At 56.0% G+C, this 22,471-nt stretch overlaps 1 protein-coding gene and 1 long non-coding RNA gene across 5 annotated transcripts in view; one reads left to right on the top strand and one right to left on the bottom strand.

The window, feature by feature from the left end:
* LOC116943279 (MAM domain-containing glycosylphosphatidylinositol anchor protein 2-like) overlaps positions 1-3,625 on the bottom strand; it is a 47,616-nt gene extending 43,991 nt beyond the window's left edge. For all 4 annotated transcript variants that reach the window (XM_032955996.2, XM_032955998.2, XM_032955997.2 and 1 more), the window contains exon 1: positions 1,996-3,625. In XM_032955996.2, coding sequence (XP_032811887.1) covers positions 1,996-2,068 — 73 coding nt within the window. In that variant the 5' untranslated portion in view covers positions 2,069-3,625. The remainder of the gene's footprint in view (positions 1-1,995) is intronic.
* On the top strand, positions 2,080-22,129 carry LOC116943282 (uncharacterized). The gene is made up of 5 exons (XR_004402908.1): positions 2,080-2,194; positions 11,855-11,926; positions 13,327-13,468; positions 20,539-20,635; positions 21,420-22,129. It is a non-coding gene; the product is annotated as an uncharacterized LOC116943282 (long non-coding RNA).
* The last annotated feature ends 342 nt before the right edge of the window (positions 22,130-22,471 follow it).

The raw sequence follows: 22,471 nt of genomic DNA, 5'->3' as shown, positions 1-22,471 counted from the left end.
GTAGCGATGACAATTGCAGAGCGATTTTAAGGCAACGTCACGCTCAGCATTGAGATGTTTGACCATCACCAGTTGCCCCCCCCGCCCACCCCCACCCGTGAGTGCGTGTGGCTTCATCTGCTGGGGAGTTTGCAACGGGAGGATGCCTCGTGCAGAACACGGGCAGAGCCGTACACGCTCCACGCAGAGAAGCGCCCGAGTCGGGAGTCTTGCCGCCACACTGCCGCCCGCGTCTCGTGGTATCGTCGTCAAATTCATAAAGTCGCCGAAATCAACCGAGGAATTCTTCCGCGTGCAAATGCGACGTTGCAGATTGTATATGTCTCACGTGTATTTATATACACGCATATATATACACATATATATGCGTGTATATGCATATACATGCATTCTCGACACTTCAAGTAGCCTCAACGTGCACATAGCCTGGCACAAGCGCCCTGGTGACGTCACCGCCACGTATTGGCGAATGGCTGCTGTTGTTGTGTGTACATACACGTGCCTATGTGTGGTACTGTGTATGTGCATAGATACACGTGTGCATATGTGTGGGTGTGTATATATCTGGGTGTATGCACACACGTGTGTGTGTGTGTATACACGTTGGTGTCTATATGTGGGTGTGGGTATGTGGGTATGGGTGTATGTCATTGTGTATACATGTTTGTTTGTATGTTTGTATGTTTGTATGTAAACGTCGCCACTAAGAGAGACAAAAGAGGCCAGGCGTCGGGCTGACTCCCCACCCACCCCTATGCGTGTCGTGCCGGCCTTCATAGGTGCTCGCTAACAGCATTTGTTAAGCCTATACGGGGGATCTTTGTCTTTGTGTGTCTGTGTGTACACGCGCGCGCGTGTGTGTGCGTTCGTGCGCACTGCACTACGAACCCGGGTCGTCGATTCTCCCTCCCGACCAAGAACCATAGCGGCGAATATTTGAACCATTCCTGGGCCTCTCCTGGGTCAACTTAGCCTCGGATTAGCTCCCGGTGCGTCAACATCAGCACTGGAGAGACAAAGGCGGCCCTGGCGTGGTTGCTGGTCACCCACCCCATTGTGTGCCGTGCCAGCCTTAATAGGTGCTCGCTAACAGCACTTGCCCCAACAATCTGGTGGAGGCTGTACGGGGCGATCTTCGTCTTTGTGTGAAAGAGAGGGATGCGGTTATGATCTACTGAGGATCGATGTTTGGAGACGCCGTGGGGATAGAGACACACGGGGACAAAACAGAGACACGTGGAGACACGTGGAGACACTGTGGACACATGGAGACACTGTGGACACATGGAGACACTTTAGACAGAAGGCGAAACCGTGGAGTCACCGTGGAGACACATTGAGACACCGTGGAGACACCGTGGAGACACATGGAGGCACTTTAGACAGAAGGCGAAACCGTGGAGACACCGTGGAGACACATTGAGACACCGTGGAGACACCGTGGAGACACATGGAGACGGCGCTAATGAATGCGCGGAGAAGGGGGCAGTGGTGGCTGGAGAGGAGAGAGTTGGGGGGGGGGGGAGAGCGTGGGAGAAATATGAGCATAAAGAGAGCGAAGAGGGAGAGTGCGCCGGGGCACAAGGGGGACGGGGGGGGGGGCACACGCAGTGAGAGACGGGGAGAGAGAGACGGAGAGATAGAGTCGGAGAAACACAGGGGGGAGAGATACGGAGTAGAGAAATAAGGAGACATAAATAGGGGGACGGAGAGAGAGAGTGGAAAGAGAGAGAGAACGAGAGACGGATAGAGAGTCGGGGAGAGTGGCAGGGATATTTAGAGATCAGTGAGATGGAAGCTATGACATGAAGAGTGGGAGAGAGAGAGAGAGCGTGCGAGACGGAGAGATGCAGGGAGAAAGAGAATGGTGGGAGACGGGGAGAGCAAATGCGGAACGCGCGAGAGAGCGGGGGCGGTTGAGACACCGCGGGGATCAGAGGCACCAAGGGGGATCACAGGAGGAGGAAGGGGGGGGCGCGAGGGGGGGTCACTCACTGTAGACCCCAGGACCGCTCATCTCAGCCAAGGCGATCCCCGTGAGACACAGCAGCAGGGAGGCGACTCCCATCTCTCTCTTCTCTCTCGCTCTGTCTCTCTGTCTCTCTCTCTGTTGTCTGTCGCTCTCCTGCGAGGGCGGCAGCAGGAGCAGCAGCAGGAGAAGCAGAAGGAGCGCTGGTGAAGCTCTCCCTTCCCGGTGAGGAGCAGGGGGGTACCACGTTGGGGGGGGGGGGGCACAGGTGGAGCGCCGGGGTTTGGCTCTCAACACTCCACCGGTATCATCGCGCCCTCGTTTGCACAGCTGTGCCGATGAGCAGCTGTTCTGCCGGGTCGCTGTTCCAACGGATGGCTGTTCTGCTGGGTACCTGTTCCGATGTACGGCTGTTCTGCTGGGTAGCTGTTCCAACAGATAGCTGTTGTACTGGGTACCTGTTCCGATGAACAGCTGTTCTGTCGGGTAGCTGTACCGATGCACGGCTGTCCTGCTGGTTAGCTGTTCCGATGAGCAGCTGTTCTGCCGGGTCGCTGTTCCGACGTACGGCTGTTCTGCTGGGTAACTGTTCCGATGAACAGCTGCCCTGCTGGTTAGCTGTTCCGATGAGCAGCTGTTCTCCCGGGTCGCTGTTCAGACGTACGGCTGTTCTGCTGAGTAGCTGTTCCGATGAACAGCTGTTCCGTCGGGTCGCTGTTCCAATGGACACCTGTCCTGCTGGCTAGCTGTTCCGATTAACAGCGGTTCTGCCGGGTAGCTGTTCCAACGGATGGCTGTCGTGCTGGGTAGCTGTTCCGATGAGCAGCTGTTCTGCTGGTTAGCTGTTCCAATTGATGGCTATGCCTCCTGATAGCTGTTTGGCTGACGATTGACAGCGGATGGTCAGCGTAGCTGTTGTGCTCGATAATCGTTGAACTGGATAGCTGTGCGGGACTTGAACACTCTTGGTATGGGCGACTGTCTCGCTGGTCAGCTGTTGGGCAGGGTGGTTGTTGGGATGTACAGCTGGCCCCGGGGCGGGGGTGGCTGTTGTAGCCGGAGAGCTGTCGCAGCTACGGATGGCTTTGCGTTCCAGCGTTACTTCAATGGCTCGGTCTCCAGATGGCTGTCGGGAATGGCTGTAGGATGGCTGTCGTATCCCGGGATTCTCGCTCCGTTCGTCTCGGGGTGATTATTTTTCTCGCCTTTCCGACGGCCGCCGATGCGAGGCGCGGGGAACCCGGGAGCCGGTGGGGGGGGGGGGGTCGCGGCTTCACCCCGCGGCGCGGGAGCTACCGCTGCTGCTGCCGCTGCTGCTGCTGCCGCTGCTGCTACCGCTGCTGCTTAATTGTGATGCTGCCTGCACATTACCGCATCTCCCGCACTCGCTCCCCGCTCTCTCTCTCTCTCTCGCCGATCTCTCCCCGAGCTCTCGCCGCGCTCTCTTCACGAACACGGACGGACGCGGTGATTAAACCGCGCAGCGTTCACTTAATCCCTTTGCTCCTCCCACTCCTCCTCCTCGTCTCGTCCTCTTCCACCACCACCACCTCCACCTCCTCGTCCTCCCTCCTGATCGTCGGCCGTGGAGGACGAGGCGCGATGATATCGATGGTTGCTCCTTGCAGCTCAGCAACGATGTGGCGCGAGAGAGGAGGAGTCTCTTGTCCCCCCTCCTCCTCCACCTCCTCCACCACCTCCTCCTCCACCACCTCCTCCGCCACCACCTCCTCCTCCACCACCTCCTCGAGCTGTCGCGCGCTCAGAGACGCGCGCCGCTCGGCGGCATCGCCACCGCCGTCGCCGTTGGCAATTAATTAATTAATGGACGACCGATTAATTGGCATTCACGTCTCTCCTTAAAGCGCGCATCACGATCGCGACGTCTCCCGATCCCGCGCGTCGCCCGCAATCCTCCCTGCTCGTTCGCTCTTCTCCGCGCGCGCTCTTTCTCTCTCGCCGTGAATGCCGCTGGATGCCGCCGCCGCTGCTGCTGCTGACGTCGCTCTCTCTCTCCGCTCTCTCTCTCTCTCTTCGCTCTCTCTCTCTCTCCGCACTCTCTGTCGCGCTCTCTCGCGATTAAAACAGCGATTCGGTGCGCGTCGCGCCACCGTTCGCGACGCGGGCGCTCGGGGAGCCGTCGCCGTTTCGTGTCGCGATCTCCGCTTCTGCAGTGGCAGCAGCAGCAGCAGCCTCCAACGAGCGGCGAGAGACGGAGATGTGGGGACCAGGGAGGGAGGGGAGGGAGACAGAGAGAGAGAGAGGTTGGGGGAGGGAGGGAGGGAGATTGAGGGAGGGGGTAGAAGAGAAGAGGGCTGGAGGGAGGAGGGAGATTGAGGGAGAAGGTTGAAGGGAGAGAGGGAGATGGAGGGAGGAGGGAGAAGTCTGTAAGGCACCGGAGCGCGCCCGGCCAATCGGCACCGCACTCCTCTCCCCCTCCCTCCGTCACGATCAAGATCAGGGCTACAACGATCACCCCCCACCCCACAACTAATCTCACACAACCACCATCACCATCAACACCACCATCACCACCACCATCAACACCACCATCACCACCACCATCAACACCACTATCACCATCACCACCACCATCAACACCACCATCGCCACCATCAACATCACCATCAACACCACCATTAAACATCACCACCACCATCGCCACCATCAACATCACCATCAACACCACCATAAACATCACCACCACCACCATCGCCACCATCAACATCACCATCAACACCACCATAAACATCACCACCACCATCACCACCATTAACATCACCATCAACACCACCATTAACATCACCACCACCATCACCACCATCACCATCAACACCACCATAAACATCACCACCATCACCACCATCACCATCAACACCACCATAAACATCACCACCATCACCACCATCAACATCACCATGAACACCACCATAAACATCACCACCAACACCATCACCACTATCAACATCACCATCAACACCACCATAAACATGACCACCACCATCACCACCATCAACATCACCATCAACACCACCATTAACATCACCACCACCACTATCACCACCATCACCACCATCACCACCATCAACACCACCATTACCATCACCACCATCACCACCATCAACATCACCATAAACACTACCATAAACATCACCACCATCAACATCACCATCAACACCACCATAAACATCACCACCACCACCATCACCACCATCAACATCACCATCAACACCACCATAAACATCACCACCATCAACATCACCACCACCATCAACATCACCATCAACACCATCGTTAACATCACCACCACCATCACCATCATCAACATCACCACCACCACCATCAACATCACCATCAACACCACCGTTAACATCACCACCACCATCACCACCATCAACATCACCACCACCACCATCACCACCATCACCACCATCAACACCACCATCAACATCACCACCACCATCACCACCATCAACATCACCATCAACACCACCATAAACATCACCACCACCATCACCACCATCAACATCACCATCAACACCACCATCAACACCACCACCACCATCACCACCATCAACATCACCATCAACAACACCGTTAACATCACCACCACCACCATCAACATCACCACCACCACCATCACCACCATCAGCACCACCATAAACATCACCATCACCACCATCAACATCAACACCACCATAAACATCACCACCACCATCACCACCATGAACATCACCATCAACACCATCATCAACATCACCACCACCACCATCACCACCATCAACATCACCACCACCACCATAGCTACGACCACTTCCCCACTGCGCAGCCGAACCCCTCACAACAGCAACCATACCTCTCTCCCCCACGCTCTCTCCCCACGCTCTCTCCCCACGCTCTCTCCCCACGCTCTCTCCCCACGCTCTCTCCCCACGCTCTCTCCCCACGCTCTCTCCCCACGCTCTCTCCCCACGCTCTCTCCCCACGCTCTCTCCCCACGCTCTCTCCCCACGCTCTCTCCCCCACGCTCTCTCCCCACGCCCTCTCCCCACGCTCTCTCCCCCACGCTCTCTCCCCCACGCTCTCTCCCCACGCTCTCTCCCCACGCTCTCTCCCCCACGCTCTCTCCCCCACGCTCTCTCCCCACGCTCTCTCCCCCACGCTCTCTCCCCACGCTCTCTCCCCCACGCTCTCTCCCCCACGCTCTCTCCCCACGCTCTCTCCCCCACGCTCTCTCCCCACGCTCTCTCCCCACGCTCTCTCCCCCACGCTCTCTCCCCCACGCTCTCTCCCCACTCTCCCCTTCTCCTCTTACGCTTCCTCTTCGCTCTTCACGCTCTCCCCTCGCTCTCCATGCCCCCCTTCTCTCTGTGCTCTCCACGCGCTCTCCCTCTCTCTCCCCTCTCCCCCTATTCTCTCCCTCTCTCTCTCTCCCTCTCTACCCCTTGCGCTCCCTCCGGCTCCACGCTCTCCTCTCTCTCTTCTCTCTGCTGCCTTGTGAGGCGACAAAGCATCATCATCACGATCATCATCATCATCAGCAATAACACACCACCCATGTGTCGCTTCATCACCATCCGTATCATCATTATCAACAGAGTCAGCATGAGCACCATCCGCAAGACCAATATCATCAGCAGCAGGACCAATATTATCATCAGCAAAATCAATATCATTAACAGCAGGACCAATATCATCAGCAGCAGGACCAATATTATCAACAGCAGAACAAATATCATCAGCAGCAGGACCAATATCATCAGCAGCAAGGCCAATATCATCATCAGCAAGACCAATATAATCATCAGCAAGACCAATATCATCATCAGCAAGGCCAATATCATCAACAGCAAGACCAATATTATCAACAGCAAGACCAATATCATCAGCAGCAGGACCAATATTATCAGCAGCAGGACCAATATTATCATCAGCAAGACCAATATTATCAACAGCACGACCAATATCTTCAGCAGCAGGACCAATATCATCATCAGCAGGACCAATATTATCATCAGCAAGACCAATATCATCAACAGCACGACCAATATCATCAGTAGCAGGACCAATATTATCATCAGCAGGACCAATATCATCAGCAGCAGGACCAATATTATCATCAGCAAGACCAATATCATCAACAGCACGACCAATATCATCAGCAGCAGGACCAATATTATCATCAGCAGGACCAATATCATCATCAGCAGGACCAATATTATCAACAACAATACCAATATCATCAGCAGCAGGACCAATATCATCAACAGCACGACCAATATCATCATCAGCAGGACCAATATCATCAACAGCACGATCAATATCATCATCATCAGCAGCGGGAGTCGACAATAATCGTCATCAAAATGCATGTCATTATAATGAGGTAGCGTCAAAATCATTATCCATATCATTATCATCAGCAGAACCTCAATATCGTCAGCAGCACCAATATCATCAGCAGCAGCATAATTGTAAGCTTACCGTCATCATAACCATCATTATCATCATTTACACCACTTTGCTTCTCACCCTGAACCTCATCACCCCCGCCCCTCCCCCCACCCCTTCCCCCCGCCCTCTGTACACACAACCCCCCATCCCTACCCGCCTCGCTCAGCCTCGCTCGTCTCTCCACGCCGCGACTCTCCACGCCGCCACCAGAGGGCGCAGGGGGGCGAGGGCGTCTGGGGGAGGGGGGGGGAGGAGCTCGCGCTGGGTTCATCGTGGCCATCCTGGTGGAGTTGTTTTTTTCTTTCATTGCTATGCAGAAGGGTCATTGCCTGAAACGTCTCCTGCTGCTACATATTTCCCCAATTTAAGGCCGCAGCGCTACTCTTGACACGGAACGGGTCGAGGTGGGTTCGTAGATGGTGCTCTGAGCATCGCCACTGCGAGCACAGTATCAGCAGCACCACCAGCAGCATCATCATCAGCAGCAGCATCATCGTCATCAGCATCATCATCAGCATCATCAGCAGCAGCATCATCAGCAGCAGCATCATCAGCAGCAGCATCATTATCATCAGCAGCAGCATCATCAGCAGCAGCATCATCGTCAGCAGCATCATCAGCATCATCATCAGCAGCAGCAGCAGCATCATCATGAGCAGCATCATTATCAGCAGCAGCAGCAGCATCAGCAGGGACCACCTTGGCGCGGAGGGAGCGGCAGGCGGAGGGAGGGAACGCGAATATCTCCCACAGGCATCGAGCACCGAGCGTGGTGCAGTACGGCTCAAACGAGCACACAACCCACACGGCTCGGGGGACTTCATAATCCAGCAGTGGCTTGGCACACGGTTTGTGCACTGTTGTATTATATTAATAATAGTGACTGTTATTATTGTTGTAACATCCAGGTTACATTTCCCACGGATAAATTTTGGCGCCCAGCCACTTGCATCTCGCCTCTCCCCAAACCGAGAGGCTCCAGGGAGTCCACGTACCGCGCCTTCGTGAACCCGCGCGCATCTCCCCCCCCCCCCACCCCCTCTCTCTCGTAGGGTGATAACACTGGCGCCTCGCAGCAAGAAGCGTTCGAGTTCAATTCCCGACTCGGGTGCCCTTTTTCTGCGTGGAGTTTCTACGTCTCTCCCTCTCCCTCTGCCCCGTGATCCGCATGGGGTTTTCTCCGGGTTGTCCGGTTTCCAAAAACACAAGGAAGACTGTTGGGGCAAGTGTTGTAAGCGAGGGTTGCCGGGTTCGACACACAACGCGCTAACCACTGTGCCACCGCTCCCCGGTTTCCTCACACACACGCACGCGCATACAATGCAACTGGCATTGGCCAAAAACATCCCAATGTTGAAAAATGACCTTCAGATTACTCAATTGTGATCACACACAGCAGCAGCCGCAGCAACATCGCCCGTCCCCTCCTGTGACAAGCTGACAGGACTCTCCTAAAACGAGTCTTGTCTGCGTGAACCAATCCGCTCTAGCGACTATTGTACCCGTGGCACAGTGCGGAAAGAGGAGTAGAGTCAAAGATAATGAAGATGAAGAAGAAGAACGGGAGAGGGATGAAGAGAAGTGAAAAGAGCTTCATAGCTCATCGGTTTCCTGCAGTCTTAATATAGATTCCGAGATAAAGAATGGGGAATGGGAGGAAATGGATGGGAAAGGAATGGAAACACGGGAGCAGAGGGGTTGGGAGAGGTGAGGTGAGGATCTGGAGGAAGAGGCCGCAATCAGGGCCTCGACGCTGCTGCACGGAGATGGATCAGCGTCTGTTTTAAAAGGGGGCGGGGAAAGGGGAGGGATTCAGAGTGTGGGGGGGGGGGCTACACAGGAGTCGCATGATTTACGGAGGCTTGGGCTGGTTTAGATGGCTCTCGTTCGTTCATCCAGAATATCCTCAGGGAGTCTCAAGAGCAGTGTTGTCTCGGAGGGTCCCTGCTTTGGGAGGGTGGGTCACTTCACGCTTCGTGACAGGGAGTCTTGTTTCGTGTGTGCGTGAGAGACACGGAGAACCCGAAGGAAACCCACCACGCACACGAGGGGACAAGCACCCAAAGGCTCCGCCAACCACATAATAGGTGCTGGCTAAGAGCACTTTCCCCTACAGTCTGATGAAAGCTATACGGGGGATATTTGCCTTTGTGTGTGGAATTGTAGTGGGCATCGGTAGTGCAGTGGTCAGCACTGCAACGAAGCCTGTTCCATTCCCGATCATAGCTAAGAGCAGTGGCGAATATCTGAACCCGTCCTGGGCCTTCCTTATGTCGACTCAGCCTTAAATGAGTACCGACAAAGCCGATCGGGCGTGGTGTTGGCCACTTCACCCCCGCGTGTGCCATTCCGGCCTTAATAGGTGCTCGCTAACAACACTTGCTATCACAGTCTGTTTAAGGCTATATGGGGGAATCTTTGTTTGTGTAACGCCAAGTATATCCGACCAGGTGACTCGGCCGCTCGCGATCGGAAGCTTGCGAGTTCAAATCCTGGTTGGATGGGTTAACTCGCCTCATCATCCCTCCGGGGTCGATAAAACGAGTACTACTTGGTGGGTACGTCAGCAGCAGTGGTCCTTATGAATTCCCTCGCGTCCACCACATGAACGTCAACAGGACATGACCACCGCCTCAATGCTCATTCTGAGCAGGGAATCACTTTGAATGTTTAATACTACGTCTGAGTTCGACTCCCGTCCCGGATTGCGAGTTTCTGTGCGGCGTGCAGGGCATAATGTTTGCTCTCAGCGCCGCAGATTAAATCCCACGCGCGTTGCATCACTCGCAGCCGAATTAAAATTAAAATAGATGTTTATTTTACGTATATTCCCCTCTCTTTCTGAAAGCAAATAAAAGAATACGTAATTCACGCGCATTGATCGGGTCAAACATTGTGTATTTATCTCTGGATCCTTTGAAGATTAAGCCCACGGTCTGATCAGATCTCAGCTAAGCAGGGTTGAGCCTGGATAATGCTTGGATGGGCGACCACCCTGCAAATTACGGATTTTCGTAGGCCATGCAGCATCACCCATTGTTGAAGTGTACAATGCTCTCACATCTATTTATGTCCTCACCTTATCCAACATGCACTGACGAACGTGGTGAAATATGGTCAAATAACCCCGATGACACAGGAGCTTCAGCACCAGGGACAACGGCTTCAGCACCAAGGACAGCGGCTTCAGGACCAGAGACAGCGGCTTGAGGACCAGAGACAGCGGCTTCAGCACCAGGGACAGCGGCTTCAGAACCAAGGACAGCGGCTTCAGGACCAGAGACAGCGGCTTCAGAACCAGGGACAGCAGCTTCAGGACCAGAGACAGCGGCTTGAGGACAAGAGACAGCGGTTTTAGGACCAGAGACAGTGGCTTCAGCACCAGGGACAGCGGCTTCAGGACCAGGGACAGCGGCTTCAGCACCAGGGACAGCGGCTTCAGGACCAGAGACAGCGGCTTGAGGACCAGAGACAGCGGCTTCAGAACCAAGGACAGTGGCTTCAGCACCAGAGACAGCGGCTTCAGCACCAAGGACAGCGGCTTCAGGACCAGAGACAGCGGCTTCAGGACCAGGGACAGCGGCTTGAGGACCAGAGACAGCGGTTTTAGGACCAGAGACAGCGGCTTCAGGACCAGGGACAGCGGCTTCAGGACCAGGGACAGCGGCTTCAGCACCAGGGACAGCGGCTTCAGCACCAAGGACAGCGGCTTCAGGACCAGAGACAGCGGCTTCAGGACCAAGGACAGCGGCTTGAGGACCAGAGACAGCGGTTTTAGGACCAGAGACAGCGGCTTCAGGACCAGGGACAGCGGCTTCAGCACCAGAGACAGCGGCTTCAGGACCAGGGACAGCGGCTCGCCTTAGGTCTCTGAGCTAATCAGAGCGAGGAGAGCCAATTAACTTTTCTGACATAAGACAAAGATCCCCCGTATAGCATTAATATACTTTTGAGGCACGTACAAGCACCTATGAAGACCCGTTCAGTACACGAGGGAGTGGGTGTCTAGCACCACGCCCGGTCCATAGCGGTGATGTTTACACACCACACCAGGTACTCATTTGAAGCTGTGTCGACCCAGGGTAGACCCAGGACCGGCTGAGATAATCGTCACTGGTGTTGGCCGTGAGTGGAAACTGAATTCGAGTTCGTAGCACAGTGGGCTAACCACTGCGCCATCGCTCTCCCCCCCCGCCCCGCCCCCTCCCCCCCAAACAAAGACAAAGATCCCCCGTGTAGCCATAATAGACTGCTGGGGCAAGCGCTGTTAGCGAGCACCTATTAAGGCCGGCAGGGCGCACGAGGGGGTGGCTGTGTTGTTTAATCTGAAGGGAGTCTATGCATAAGGAATGAGATGCATATGTAAATAAGATCTGGATTGTTTATTGTTGATTGTTTGTTTGTTGTTGTTGTTGACGAGGGTGCACGTAGCTCCCACAGTCTCGCAAGAGGGATTAACAGCTCCAGGACGGGAGAACGCGATATATTGGAACAAATGCAAAGGTACAAATCCTCCATGTATCCTTTAACAGACTGTTTGGACAAGTGCTGTTGTTAGTGAGCATCTATTAAGACCGGGAGAGCACTCGAGGGGGTGGGTGACCAAGTGCACACCCGGCTGCCTTTGTCTTCTCTACATTGATGTTAACACCGCACTAGGAACTAATTTAAGGCTGAGTCGAACTAGGGGAGACCCAGAACCGGTTCAGATATTCTTCATCGATGTTGGCTGTGAACGGGAATCGAACTCGGATCACCGGGTTAGGAGAGCAGGTAGTACTGGTGCATGTTGAACTTCTTTCACACCATACGTAGCCAACCGTGCTAATAGGAACACAGAAAACTCACACATTGGTGTGTACACACACACACACGTGTCTACACTATACAGTATATATACGCACAAGAGTGTGTATATACAAATATAAATACACAAATAGCACAAAACAACCCCCAGAAATCCATGCAAGTATTATTAGCGAAACGATGGTAATGATGATGACGGTGATGATGATGATGGTGTTGGTGATTAGAGTGATGAGGATGATGGTGATGACTGTTGTGGTGATGATTGTTAATGCTAATGCTTACGATGGTGATGGTGACGGTAATGGCGATGATGGTGAGGATGGTACTCTGCACTGATAATGATGGCCATGATGATGGTGAGTTGATCATAATCGTGATGATGTTGATGCTGACAGTGATGATGGTAATGATGATTACGATTATAATGATGATGATAGCGATGTGATTGATGATGGTAGTGAAGTTGATTGCGTTGATGGTGTGTTTGCGTGCTGTGTGTCGTGTCTCTCTTTGGTGAGTGATCTGTGGTGAGCACCCTGTGGTGAGTGCTCTTTGGTGAGTTCTCTGTGGTGAGTTCTCTGTGGTGAGCACCCTGTGGGCGAGCGCCCTGTGGTGAGCACCCTGTGGGTGAGCGCCCTGTGGTGAGCACCGTGTGGTGAGCGCTCTCTGGTGAGTGCTCTGTGGTGAGCGCCTTGTGGTGAGCACCGTGTGGTGAGTGCTCTGTGGTGAGCGCCTTGTGGTGAGCACCGTGTGGTGAGTGCTCTGTGGTGAGCGCCTTGTGGTGAGCACCGTGTGGTGAGTGCTGTGTGGTGAGTGCTCTGTGGTGAGCACCGTGTGGTGAATGCTCTGTGGTGAGCACCATGTGGTGAGCGCCCTGAGCGTTGCGTGCGCCGAGTCAGAGCCGGGCGACTCGGGGAGGGTGAGTGGGTGAGTGCGTGGTGGAGGGATGTTTGTTGATGGGTCAGGCGCGTGTGGTGAGTGGAGTGTGCCGCTTCCCGTAACCGTGACTTTCAGCCCGCTTGACCGCTGTCCAGTTAACGAAGCTCCCAGCACCCCCCACCCCACCCCACCCCTCCCCTCCCCGTGTATTGTAGCCAGAGGTGCCCCGCGACTCGTCTCGGGAGCATAGCTACGAGAGGGAAAAGACCCGGGCACGACCGCCGGAACGCATCACTCGCGTGCACCGCTCCCACGGACGTCCCTGCGACTTCTGTCCGAGTCGTCCGAGCCAACGAGGTGGACGATATCGCCAGGATACCTCCCGCTTCGATAGTAAAGCACGCGAGCCAAACGATCGATCGATCAATCCGCATAATCGCTCGCTAAACACCCCGGTTCTTGTCCCCAATTAGCCGCGTCCCCGGCCTCTCTGCACTCACTAATTGCGCATTTGCATAGCCTCGTTCATTCACTTACATGAGCAGGTAGTAAGCGGATTATGATGATAATGATGTTTGTAATGACAAGGGGTGATGGTGGTAATGATGGTGAAGCAATTCGATGGTGACGGTGGTGGTGACGAAGGCCACGATGGTGGTAATTAACCGTCGTGCTTTGCGTGTGATCGAGCTCCCTCCTCTTCGCCGGTGCGCGTCTCCTCACGTGAGCACAATTTAGAAAGTGCATCCCCCAGTGGCAGCTGCCCCTGTGCGGCGTGAGGGTGGCTCCGCGCCTGGCCAGACAACGTTCCCCGTAAGTCAGCCAGTAGGGGGGCGGACGATTGCAGTGATTCCCAATTGAGTCATTTTCGAACACGGCAATTTTTTGTTTACTTGTGTAGTGAGTCCAACTGAGTCGCAGACGTTATTCTTTAGAGGCAACACATTTATTTAACATCAACACGTTAACACAAAGGGGTAACTGCCCCTTTACCAGATACAGCCTAGGGTGGTGACTACCCAGCTAACTACGCTATACGTAGGAGTTACAGCTACGAAGGGTCGGACCTTTACTCGGGTCCCCGACCACGTGTTGATGCCTCGTAGGACGTAGAGCTTCCAGCTTGTAGACGTAGGGCTTCCAGCTTGTCAAATGCAGCGACCCCTGTCCCTCTCAGGGACCCACCTTATATCCTCCCGGGTCGGGGCCACTCCGCCCTCGGCCCCGCCCGCCTTCTCGAGCATTCTAGCTCCCTCTCGATCCCCCTCGAGAGCTCTCCCCGGACACGTGATCACCCCTAGCCCCCCCCACCTGGGGCCTTCTCTGTGGACACTCCAGATCACGTGTCTACGGGGTCAACCAGAGTGCCATGAGTCGGGGCAACCCTGCCCCTGGGCTGACACTCTCCCGCTCCCCCTTGTGGGAGCCCGCACTGCACGCTATGCGTGGTGCCCACGCTATCCCAGCGCACACCAAGCCCCGCTAGGGCTGGTACTACACCCGCCGTGCTGTGCTAGAGCCGGCATCACACAACAACCCACACGGTGCTGTCCGCGATGTAGGGGCATCGCACGCCACGGCCCTCCCGGGCCGGCACCATACAGTGACATCCTTGATGTCACTACATCACCCCCCCCCCACCCCTTCGTAGCTTTCAGCTGTCCCGGCCCGGCTATCAACTCCCAGGATCAGCCAATAACCGCCACGACTCAACGAGCGCGACAAGCAACCGGCAACATGGGAGCGTGTGTGTAAGGGGATCACGAAATACGAGTCTTTGAGCGAGTCCGTGATGCCGGGCCCCTAGGGGGGGTGGGCTTGCTCACCCTGGAGGTCCCGGGGGGAATGTGCCAATGTTCCGCCGAACCCGGCTCTTCACGGAGAGCAGTAGGTCGGGTCGACGGATCCTCCGCGCACGAAGCCTGCGGAGACGGCATGCGCGGCTGCTCGGGAGACGTCAGTCGCGCAGCACCTGGGGTCGGAATAGAATCGCCCCGGTGAGGACCAAACTTTAGCGGGCACACACCCCAGTTCGGCAGACACACTCGACACACGGCGCCTGCGATGTGGAGATGAAACGAATTCGCGCGGCGCGATAAGCGGTTTCAGGCGAGAGGGATGCACGAACCAACTCCACCGACCCTCCGTAGCCCCCAAATCGTGCGGCTTCCTCAAGCGGAGGGGAACCAACATATGCGTGCCGGGAGGGATTCTTACCGTTCGGCGCGCGAACGCCTGCATTGTAGCGTTAGCCGTACACAAGCGGGTTAGGGAAGGCAAAAATGCCAAACAACGGCCGGATGGAAATTCCAAACGGACCCAGTCAATGCGGATTACCAAAGGCATCCTACCAAGGAAATCGGTTCCAAGTAAACATGGAACAGCCAGAGATGTGGAGACAAGAATGTATCCCGACAATTTAACGTCAGCGACGCGCACCTCGGCCATTATCCGACCGATGATACCCAATGAGCCGCCATTAGCGGCGAAAGATGGTGCATCAACCGAGTCTAGAACCCAACACTTATTAGACAAAATATTGTAAATCAACTCCGAGATGATAGTTGCCAACGCACCCGTGTCGACTAGCTTCCTTATTCCCACACCCTCAATGAACCCGAGCACGGCAGATGAAACCGCAGCCGTAGCAACCACTCGATGGGCCAGCTCCGACGAATGATCCGGTCGAAGCTGACGAACTCTCCGATTGCGCATAGGACCCCCCCGTACTGACGCGCACCCGGGACGTGAACCGAAACGTCTAGATGGGTGAGGTGAGGCCAGGGGTCGAGTGTGGAGTGCGTTGCGACTCGCCTTAGGGTGTAGGGAAGCGTAGGATGGCGGTGATGCTGCAAGGCGCCGTCATGGTACGCGGCAGCCCAATGACACGTGCCCCGGCAGGCCACAATTGTAGCAGGTAACACAGCCGCCTCCGGAACGAGACAACGACCTTGGCCGCCGCTGCTCGTCCATCTGCCGTGTGCCATCGCCACGCCGGTCGCCCCCACCCCAAGTCGACGCACATGCCGAAAGGGGCTCCGCTCCATCAGGTGGCCCCGGCTACGGGCGGGACACGGCACACGTCACCTGCGCCCTGTCCCGTTGTAGAAGTAGCTGGGCTTGGATGCACTTAGCGACCTTGAGAGATGAGACGCCATCATCTTCGGCCGGAAGAATGGTGTGGAGCGTTTTCGCCAAGGCCAGCAGCCTCTCGAGGCCCAACGTGTCGATTCCATCGTGGTCCATTTTAGGGAAGGCGGCTTTCGCTAGCGCCAAAAGCGTGCTACGGAAGGCGAGGGCCGACTCGGTCTCCCCCTTCCGCTGCGTGGTGAACCTGTGGCGCGTGTCTGCCAGAGGCTCGTAGACAGCTACCTTCCGGTCGACAATGGTAGCCACGAACTCTTTAATAAAGGGAAGCCGACGTCGGAGAGCCAGGATGTCCATCGGCGCAGACGGTGCGTCTTCAATTTTGGCGGGCTGCGCGCTCCGCGCCGGTGACAAAATGGCGGCCGAATGCGCGAGCTGCGCCGCCGAGTTTCCCACCTGCTGCGAAATGGCGGTGGAGTCGTCGTCCGAGAGCGGCATCGCCCTTCCCTCCTTCACCGGCGAGACCGTGGGACTGATCTCCGTGAGGAGCGAAGCCGCAGCGTGGAGGAGCTCCGCGAGGCGACTGTGCGCCTCCCGGAGGGTCGCCTCCGCCGACGGCGAAGCGTCGAGTGCCCGGATTGTGCCCTGCTCCGCTGGCAGCGTCTCCCCCGCATCCTCTGGAGCTGTAGGCGGTGCGAGGTCCTCGTCCTCGCTGTCCGACGTCCTGGTACGTGGTCTGCGATGAGTAGACATAGTCCACTGCTAGCTGTATAGACTCGCATGTTGGCCACTTCCAACACCAGTTGTAGTGAGTCCAACTGAGTCGCAGACGTTATTCTTTAGAGGCAACACATTTATTTAACATCAACACGTTAACACAAAGGGGTAACTGCCCCCTTTACCAGATACAGCCTAGGGTAGTGACCACCCAGCTAACTACACTCTACGTAGGAGTTACAGCTATGAAGGGTCGGACCCTCACTCGGGTCCCCTACCACGTGTTGATGCCTCGTAGGACGTAGGGCTTCCAGCTTGTCGAATGCAGCGACTCCGGCCCCTCTCAGGGACCCACCTTATATCCTCCCGGGTCGGGGCCGCTCCGCCCTCGGCCCCGTCTGCCTTCTAGAGCGTTCTAGCTCCCTCTCGATGCCCCTCGAGAGCTCTCCCGGACACGTGATCACCCCCTAGCCCCCTCCACCTGGGGCCTTCTCTGTGGACACTCCGGATCACGTGTCTACGGGGTCAACCAGAGTGCCATGACTCAGGGCAACCCTGCCCCTGGGCTGACACTCTCCCACTTCCCCTTGTGGGAGCCCCCACTGCACGCTATGCGTGGTGCCCGCGCTATTCCAGTGCTCACCAAGCCCCGCTATGGCTGGTACTACACCCGCCCACGGGGTGTACGCGATGACGGTGCATCGCACGCTGTGCTGTGCTAAAGCCGGCATCACACAGCAACCCACCCGGTGCTGTCCGCGATATAGAGACATCGCACGCCACGGCCCTCCCAGGCCGGCACCATACAGTGACATCCTTGATATCACTACACTTGGACCGTGACACCGGCACACACACGATGGGCCAACTCTTGCGGAATGACGCCGCGGGCGTCCTTAACGTCCGCTGTGATAGCGGGCAGGGGCGTAGACATTCGCTTTCGCGGATAATCCTCCCGCCAGTAGTCATCGGGGCTTCCGCTGGGCTCGAACCGGAAACCTCTCTGCAACAACCAGCGGCGGACGCACGATGCGCGGTGGCGCAGCCCCGTGATGGCGATGATGGCGATGGAGGGGCTCGTTGCCGCTGCAGCTGCTGCTACTGATGATGATGATTTTGATCGATGATGATGATGATTTTGACGTTTTTACTGCTGCTGATGCTGTTCGTTTATTATCAATGGGTATTTACGATCCGGAGGGAAGCAGTGACGCAAGTGGTTCACCCACTGCGCCATGAACCCAGCAGCCGCGGTTTGACTCTCGACCGCGGACCGACATCAGGGGGCAAACGATCTCTGAACCGGTCCTAGACCGCTGCCCCCCCCCCCCCTCTAATCACCAACACGCACTGACCAGCGCGGTGAAGTATGATCAAACAACCCCCATGACAATCACGGCGTGTATCGTCATCGCCATGAACCCTGCAACACCTGAGACGGATCGTGGCTATGTCTGTGTGAGCGAAACGAGGAGCGGTTCACGCGATGCGAGTGAACGGTTGGATGGATTTGTTCGATACAGCGGTAAAAGACATCCGCGTAAGTTCCCGCGAGTCGAGGGGATTTAAGCCCCGTGCAGTCAAATCGATCCCGCGATCCGCTTCCTGTGAATTATTCACCGCGATGAATATTAACGCGTTCATTACAGACGCGAGGCGGGGAGGGGTTAGACTGGGGGGCTGGGGGGAGGGAGCAGAGGGGGGTCTGGTAGACGGGAGGAGGAGAAGGAGAGCTGAGATTGGAGGGTGGCGGTGGGTGGAGTGGAAAGAGGGCGTGCAGGTGGGGTGCCAGGAGAGATGAGAGAGGATGAGGACATTAGGGGGGTCCGCGACCACCCCCCCTCCCTTCCCCCCACAATCTCCCACCTCTCTCAGAGTAACAACTTCAGGTTCAATTCTCATTCCTCCGTACAGCCCCCCATCTCATCGCACAAATCCCCCCCTTCTGTCATGCGCCCCCCCCCGCCCGTCCCCTGCCCGCGTCTCCCCCCCCCCCCCCCGCTCCCTTCCCGCCTCCACTCCCAGCCACGTGGCGGAGTGCGCGGTAATTGCTGTCCAATTAAGCGGCGCGCGCGCCTTCTTAAACATCCACACGGGAGTCATTACGGAGCGAGCTGACACGGGCTGGGCGAGACATCCCCCTGTCCCCCCCCCACCACCCAACCACTGATTCCACCCAGCCCCCCCTTCCCCCCCGCCCCTTCATCCCCCCCCCACTTCATCCCCCCCCCCCCACTTCATCCCCCCCATCTCCACCCATTCAGCACCGCCCCCCTTGCCGCGCGTTCTTTCAGCCCCTCCCAGCCTCGAGTCGAAGCTCCGCGGCTTTAATTTCCCTAGCGAGGCGCGGGATAGAAAGGTTATCGCTTACCGACGAGGGGGGGGGGGGGTGGGGCGGGGGATCAACACTGCCCCCCCCCTCCGCAACTCCCTCCCTACTCCTCCCCCCACCCACCCGCCTTGCTACGTCGCCACCCCCCCCCGGGGCAGTTCTGTTGTCTAAACCCCCCCGGCGCAGTTCCCGGCTCTCACCATCGTACAGGAGAAGAACAGCGGTGGGGCGGGAGAACGCGAGAGAGTCGAGACAAAGACAAAGATTCCATCCCACATCCCCCCGCCACCCCCCCCCCCATCCCCCCCCCCATGTAGTATTTTTTGCAGGCTGCTTGGGGCCACAATCCACGCCCGGCCGCCTTTGTCTCCCCAATGGTGAGCCGCACCAGGTGGCGCAAGATCGGTTCAAAGACGTGTACAGTGTTCGCCACTGATGTTGGCCGTGACTGCGAATCGATCTCGGGTCACCGGGGTTTCGGAGCGCAGTGCGCTAACCACTGCACCACCGCTCCCCTAAGAACACACACACGTATGTACACACTAACATACATGTACAGAGCTATTGTCACTGCTGGATCAAGAACGCCTTGCTACATCCGGTGCGGGTCCTGAGAGATATTTGACCATACTTCACAACGCTGCCCAGTGACGGTTGGTGAAGCCGGGGAGCATAGACGTGACAGCAGCACAGTGCAACACAGCAACAGGTGCTACTGAACTGCCCTCTGCTGCCCACAACGTAGTCCCACAGCAGCCTATGACACCTATTATGCATTGGTGGTGGTCGTCCATCCATACGCTATCCAGGCGAATTCCCTGCTTAGCTGTCCTATGCGTGTGGTCACACAAAGACAAAGATCTCCCGTATAGCCTGAACAGACTGTTGGGGCAAGTGCTGCTAGCGAGCAGCACCTATGAAGGCCGGAACGGCACACGAGGGGGTGGGTGGCCAGCACCACGCCCGACCGCCTTTGTCTCCCCAGTGGCGATGTTCACACACCACACCAGGTGCTCATTTGAGGCTGAGTCGACCTAGGGAAGGCCCAGGACCGGTTAAAATAAACGTCACTGGTGTTGTCCGTGAGCGGGAATCGAACCCGGGTGGCCAGGTTCGTAGCGCAGTGCGCCAACCACTCCACTACCGCTCCCCACACACGCGCACACACCGGCAAACAGGCTCAGGATATGAATCAATAACACGTCTTACATAATACAACACATTTAGGCACATTTAAAACGGCAATGAATCTCCCTCGAAAGTTATAAATAGACGTCGCGTGTTTGTGAAGATGCGCTTGAGGACTCGGCGTCAGAACTGGCGCTAGTGCCCGCACCGACCACGTTCCACGCCAAGCGGCCAGCTACAGCCAGCAGTGTTCGTCTGTGGTGAGTCCATGGGTCGCCGCGTGAATAGGATATGGTGCACCCTGTGGGTGTACACTTGATTTGTGTATCTAGTGGAGAGCGGTGGTGTGGCGGTTAGCTCACTGCGCTACGAACCCAGTGACCCGAATTAGACCAGCATCGGTGATGAATGTCTGAACCGGTCCTGGGCCTCCCCTAGGTCGAATCAGCCTTAAATGAGTACCTCTTGGTGCGATGTGTAATCATCGCCACTGGGGAGACAAAGGCGGCCGTGCGTGGTGCTGGCCACCCACACCCCCTCGTGTGTTGTGCCGGCCTTCTTAGGTGCTCTCTAACAGCACTTGTCGCAAGAGTCTGCTAAGGCTACACGGGGGGATCTCTGTATTTGTGTAGATGTAATTGCATCAATTTTGAACACAATTGTTAAGCGCAGGTCCAAAGTGACCAACGCGTCAAACGGTCAGCAACAAACGGGGTGATGTAATAGTTGTCATAGATAAGAGAGTGGAGCAGTGCGAGTGAAGAAGCAGAAAAATAAGTCTGGCGGGTGAGAGGGCGAGGAGTGGGGGAGTGGGAGGGTGAGTGGGGATGGGTGCGTGAGCGAGTGGGTGGGTGAATTATTGAGTGTGTTGCTGTGACCTGCAGTGTGTTGATTGAACACAGGCGTGTCAATGTTACGGCGGTGATGTTATTATGATGTCGTGGTTATGACGTTGATTGTCATTGTTGCCGCTGTCGTTGTTTTGGTGGTGATTGCATTTATTCTGATTGTTGTTCTTGTTATTTTTTCCCGGTGTTTACCCAGGAAAGGTTTCAGTGATTCTCAAGACTCTTCTTCAAGAGGGTCCTGCCAGGCTGTCTCTCGAATGGGGGCGATCCTGCTGCTCTGCGTGTGATCCCAAGTTGAGTCAATTGCAGATCATTTTTCAGCACTGGGATTTTTGGCCAATCACAGTTCCATTTCGCGGTGAGTCATTCCTTTATTTGAATCGTGTTAAACCATGATGAGTCGCGATAACTGCGTGGATGTCATTGCAGTGGCAGTCGTGGTGTCGCTGCTGTCACTGCTGCTGCTGTTGTCAGTGGTACACAAACAACAACAGACAACAACTCAACACATTCCTCAATATCAACACCGTGCGGCCTCCAAAGGAAAAATTTGACATAGAACGTTATGGCAAATTATCCCTCCTTTTATGTCCTTTCTGAAGAAGGCACATTGCTAAAAACGTCGGCTATTTTTTTTGTTAATGCCACACACGCGCACGCGCAGAGAGAGGATTGTTTACGAATGCGTTTGAGTATTTTGTTTGTTGTACTATTATCGCGGCTGTAGTTATTGTTGCCGTAGTAGTGGCTGTTGTTTGTTGTTGTTGTTGTGGTGGTGGTGGTGGCACTGTTGATATGAATTATAATTCGCTGCTCGCTTCGTGTCGCGTGGCGCAGAGGAAAGGGCACGGGGAGATGAATGCAGGACCCGACGCGCAATAATGAAGCTTGGGGGGGCGGAGGGAGTGGGGGGCCAGGGGTGGGGGGGGGGCACGTGCGGGGGAGAGAGAGTCCGAAGAGAGAGGAAATGAGAGATGGAAGGGACTGAGAGATAAGGGAGCGGAGGAAAGGGAAGAGTGAATGTGTGTCCATGTGCAGCCCCTTGCGCCGATATCAACGCATCAAGAGTGGCAGTGATTTCCTGCTCACGTGAGCGTGCAGAAGGCCGAGGCATTGGGGCTTATCTCCTGTTCACGGTCCTGCAGCGACAGTGGTGGGAATTCCACGTTTCTATGGCGGGGGGTGGGGGGGGATCAAGTGGTAGAACAGCCGCTGTTGACTCCAGGGGGGTGATGTGCTGAGTCAACT

This window comes from Petromyzon marinus, chromosome 17 (assembly GCF_048934315.1).
Source record: "Petromyzon marinus isolate PM22_M1 ecotype Great Lakes invasive population chromosome 17, UKy_Petmar_22M1.pri1.0, whole genome shotgun sequence".
NCBI classification, from domain to species: domain Eukaryota; kingdom Metazoa; phylum Chordata; class Hyperoartia; order Petromyzontiformes; family Petromyzontidae; genus Petromyzon; species Petromyzon marinus.
Note: the sequence above shows the minus strand (reverse complement) of the source record. Positions and strands in the feature narration are given on the sequence as shown.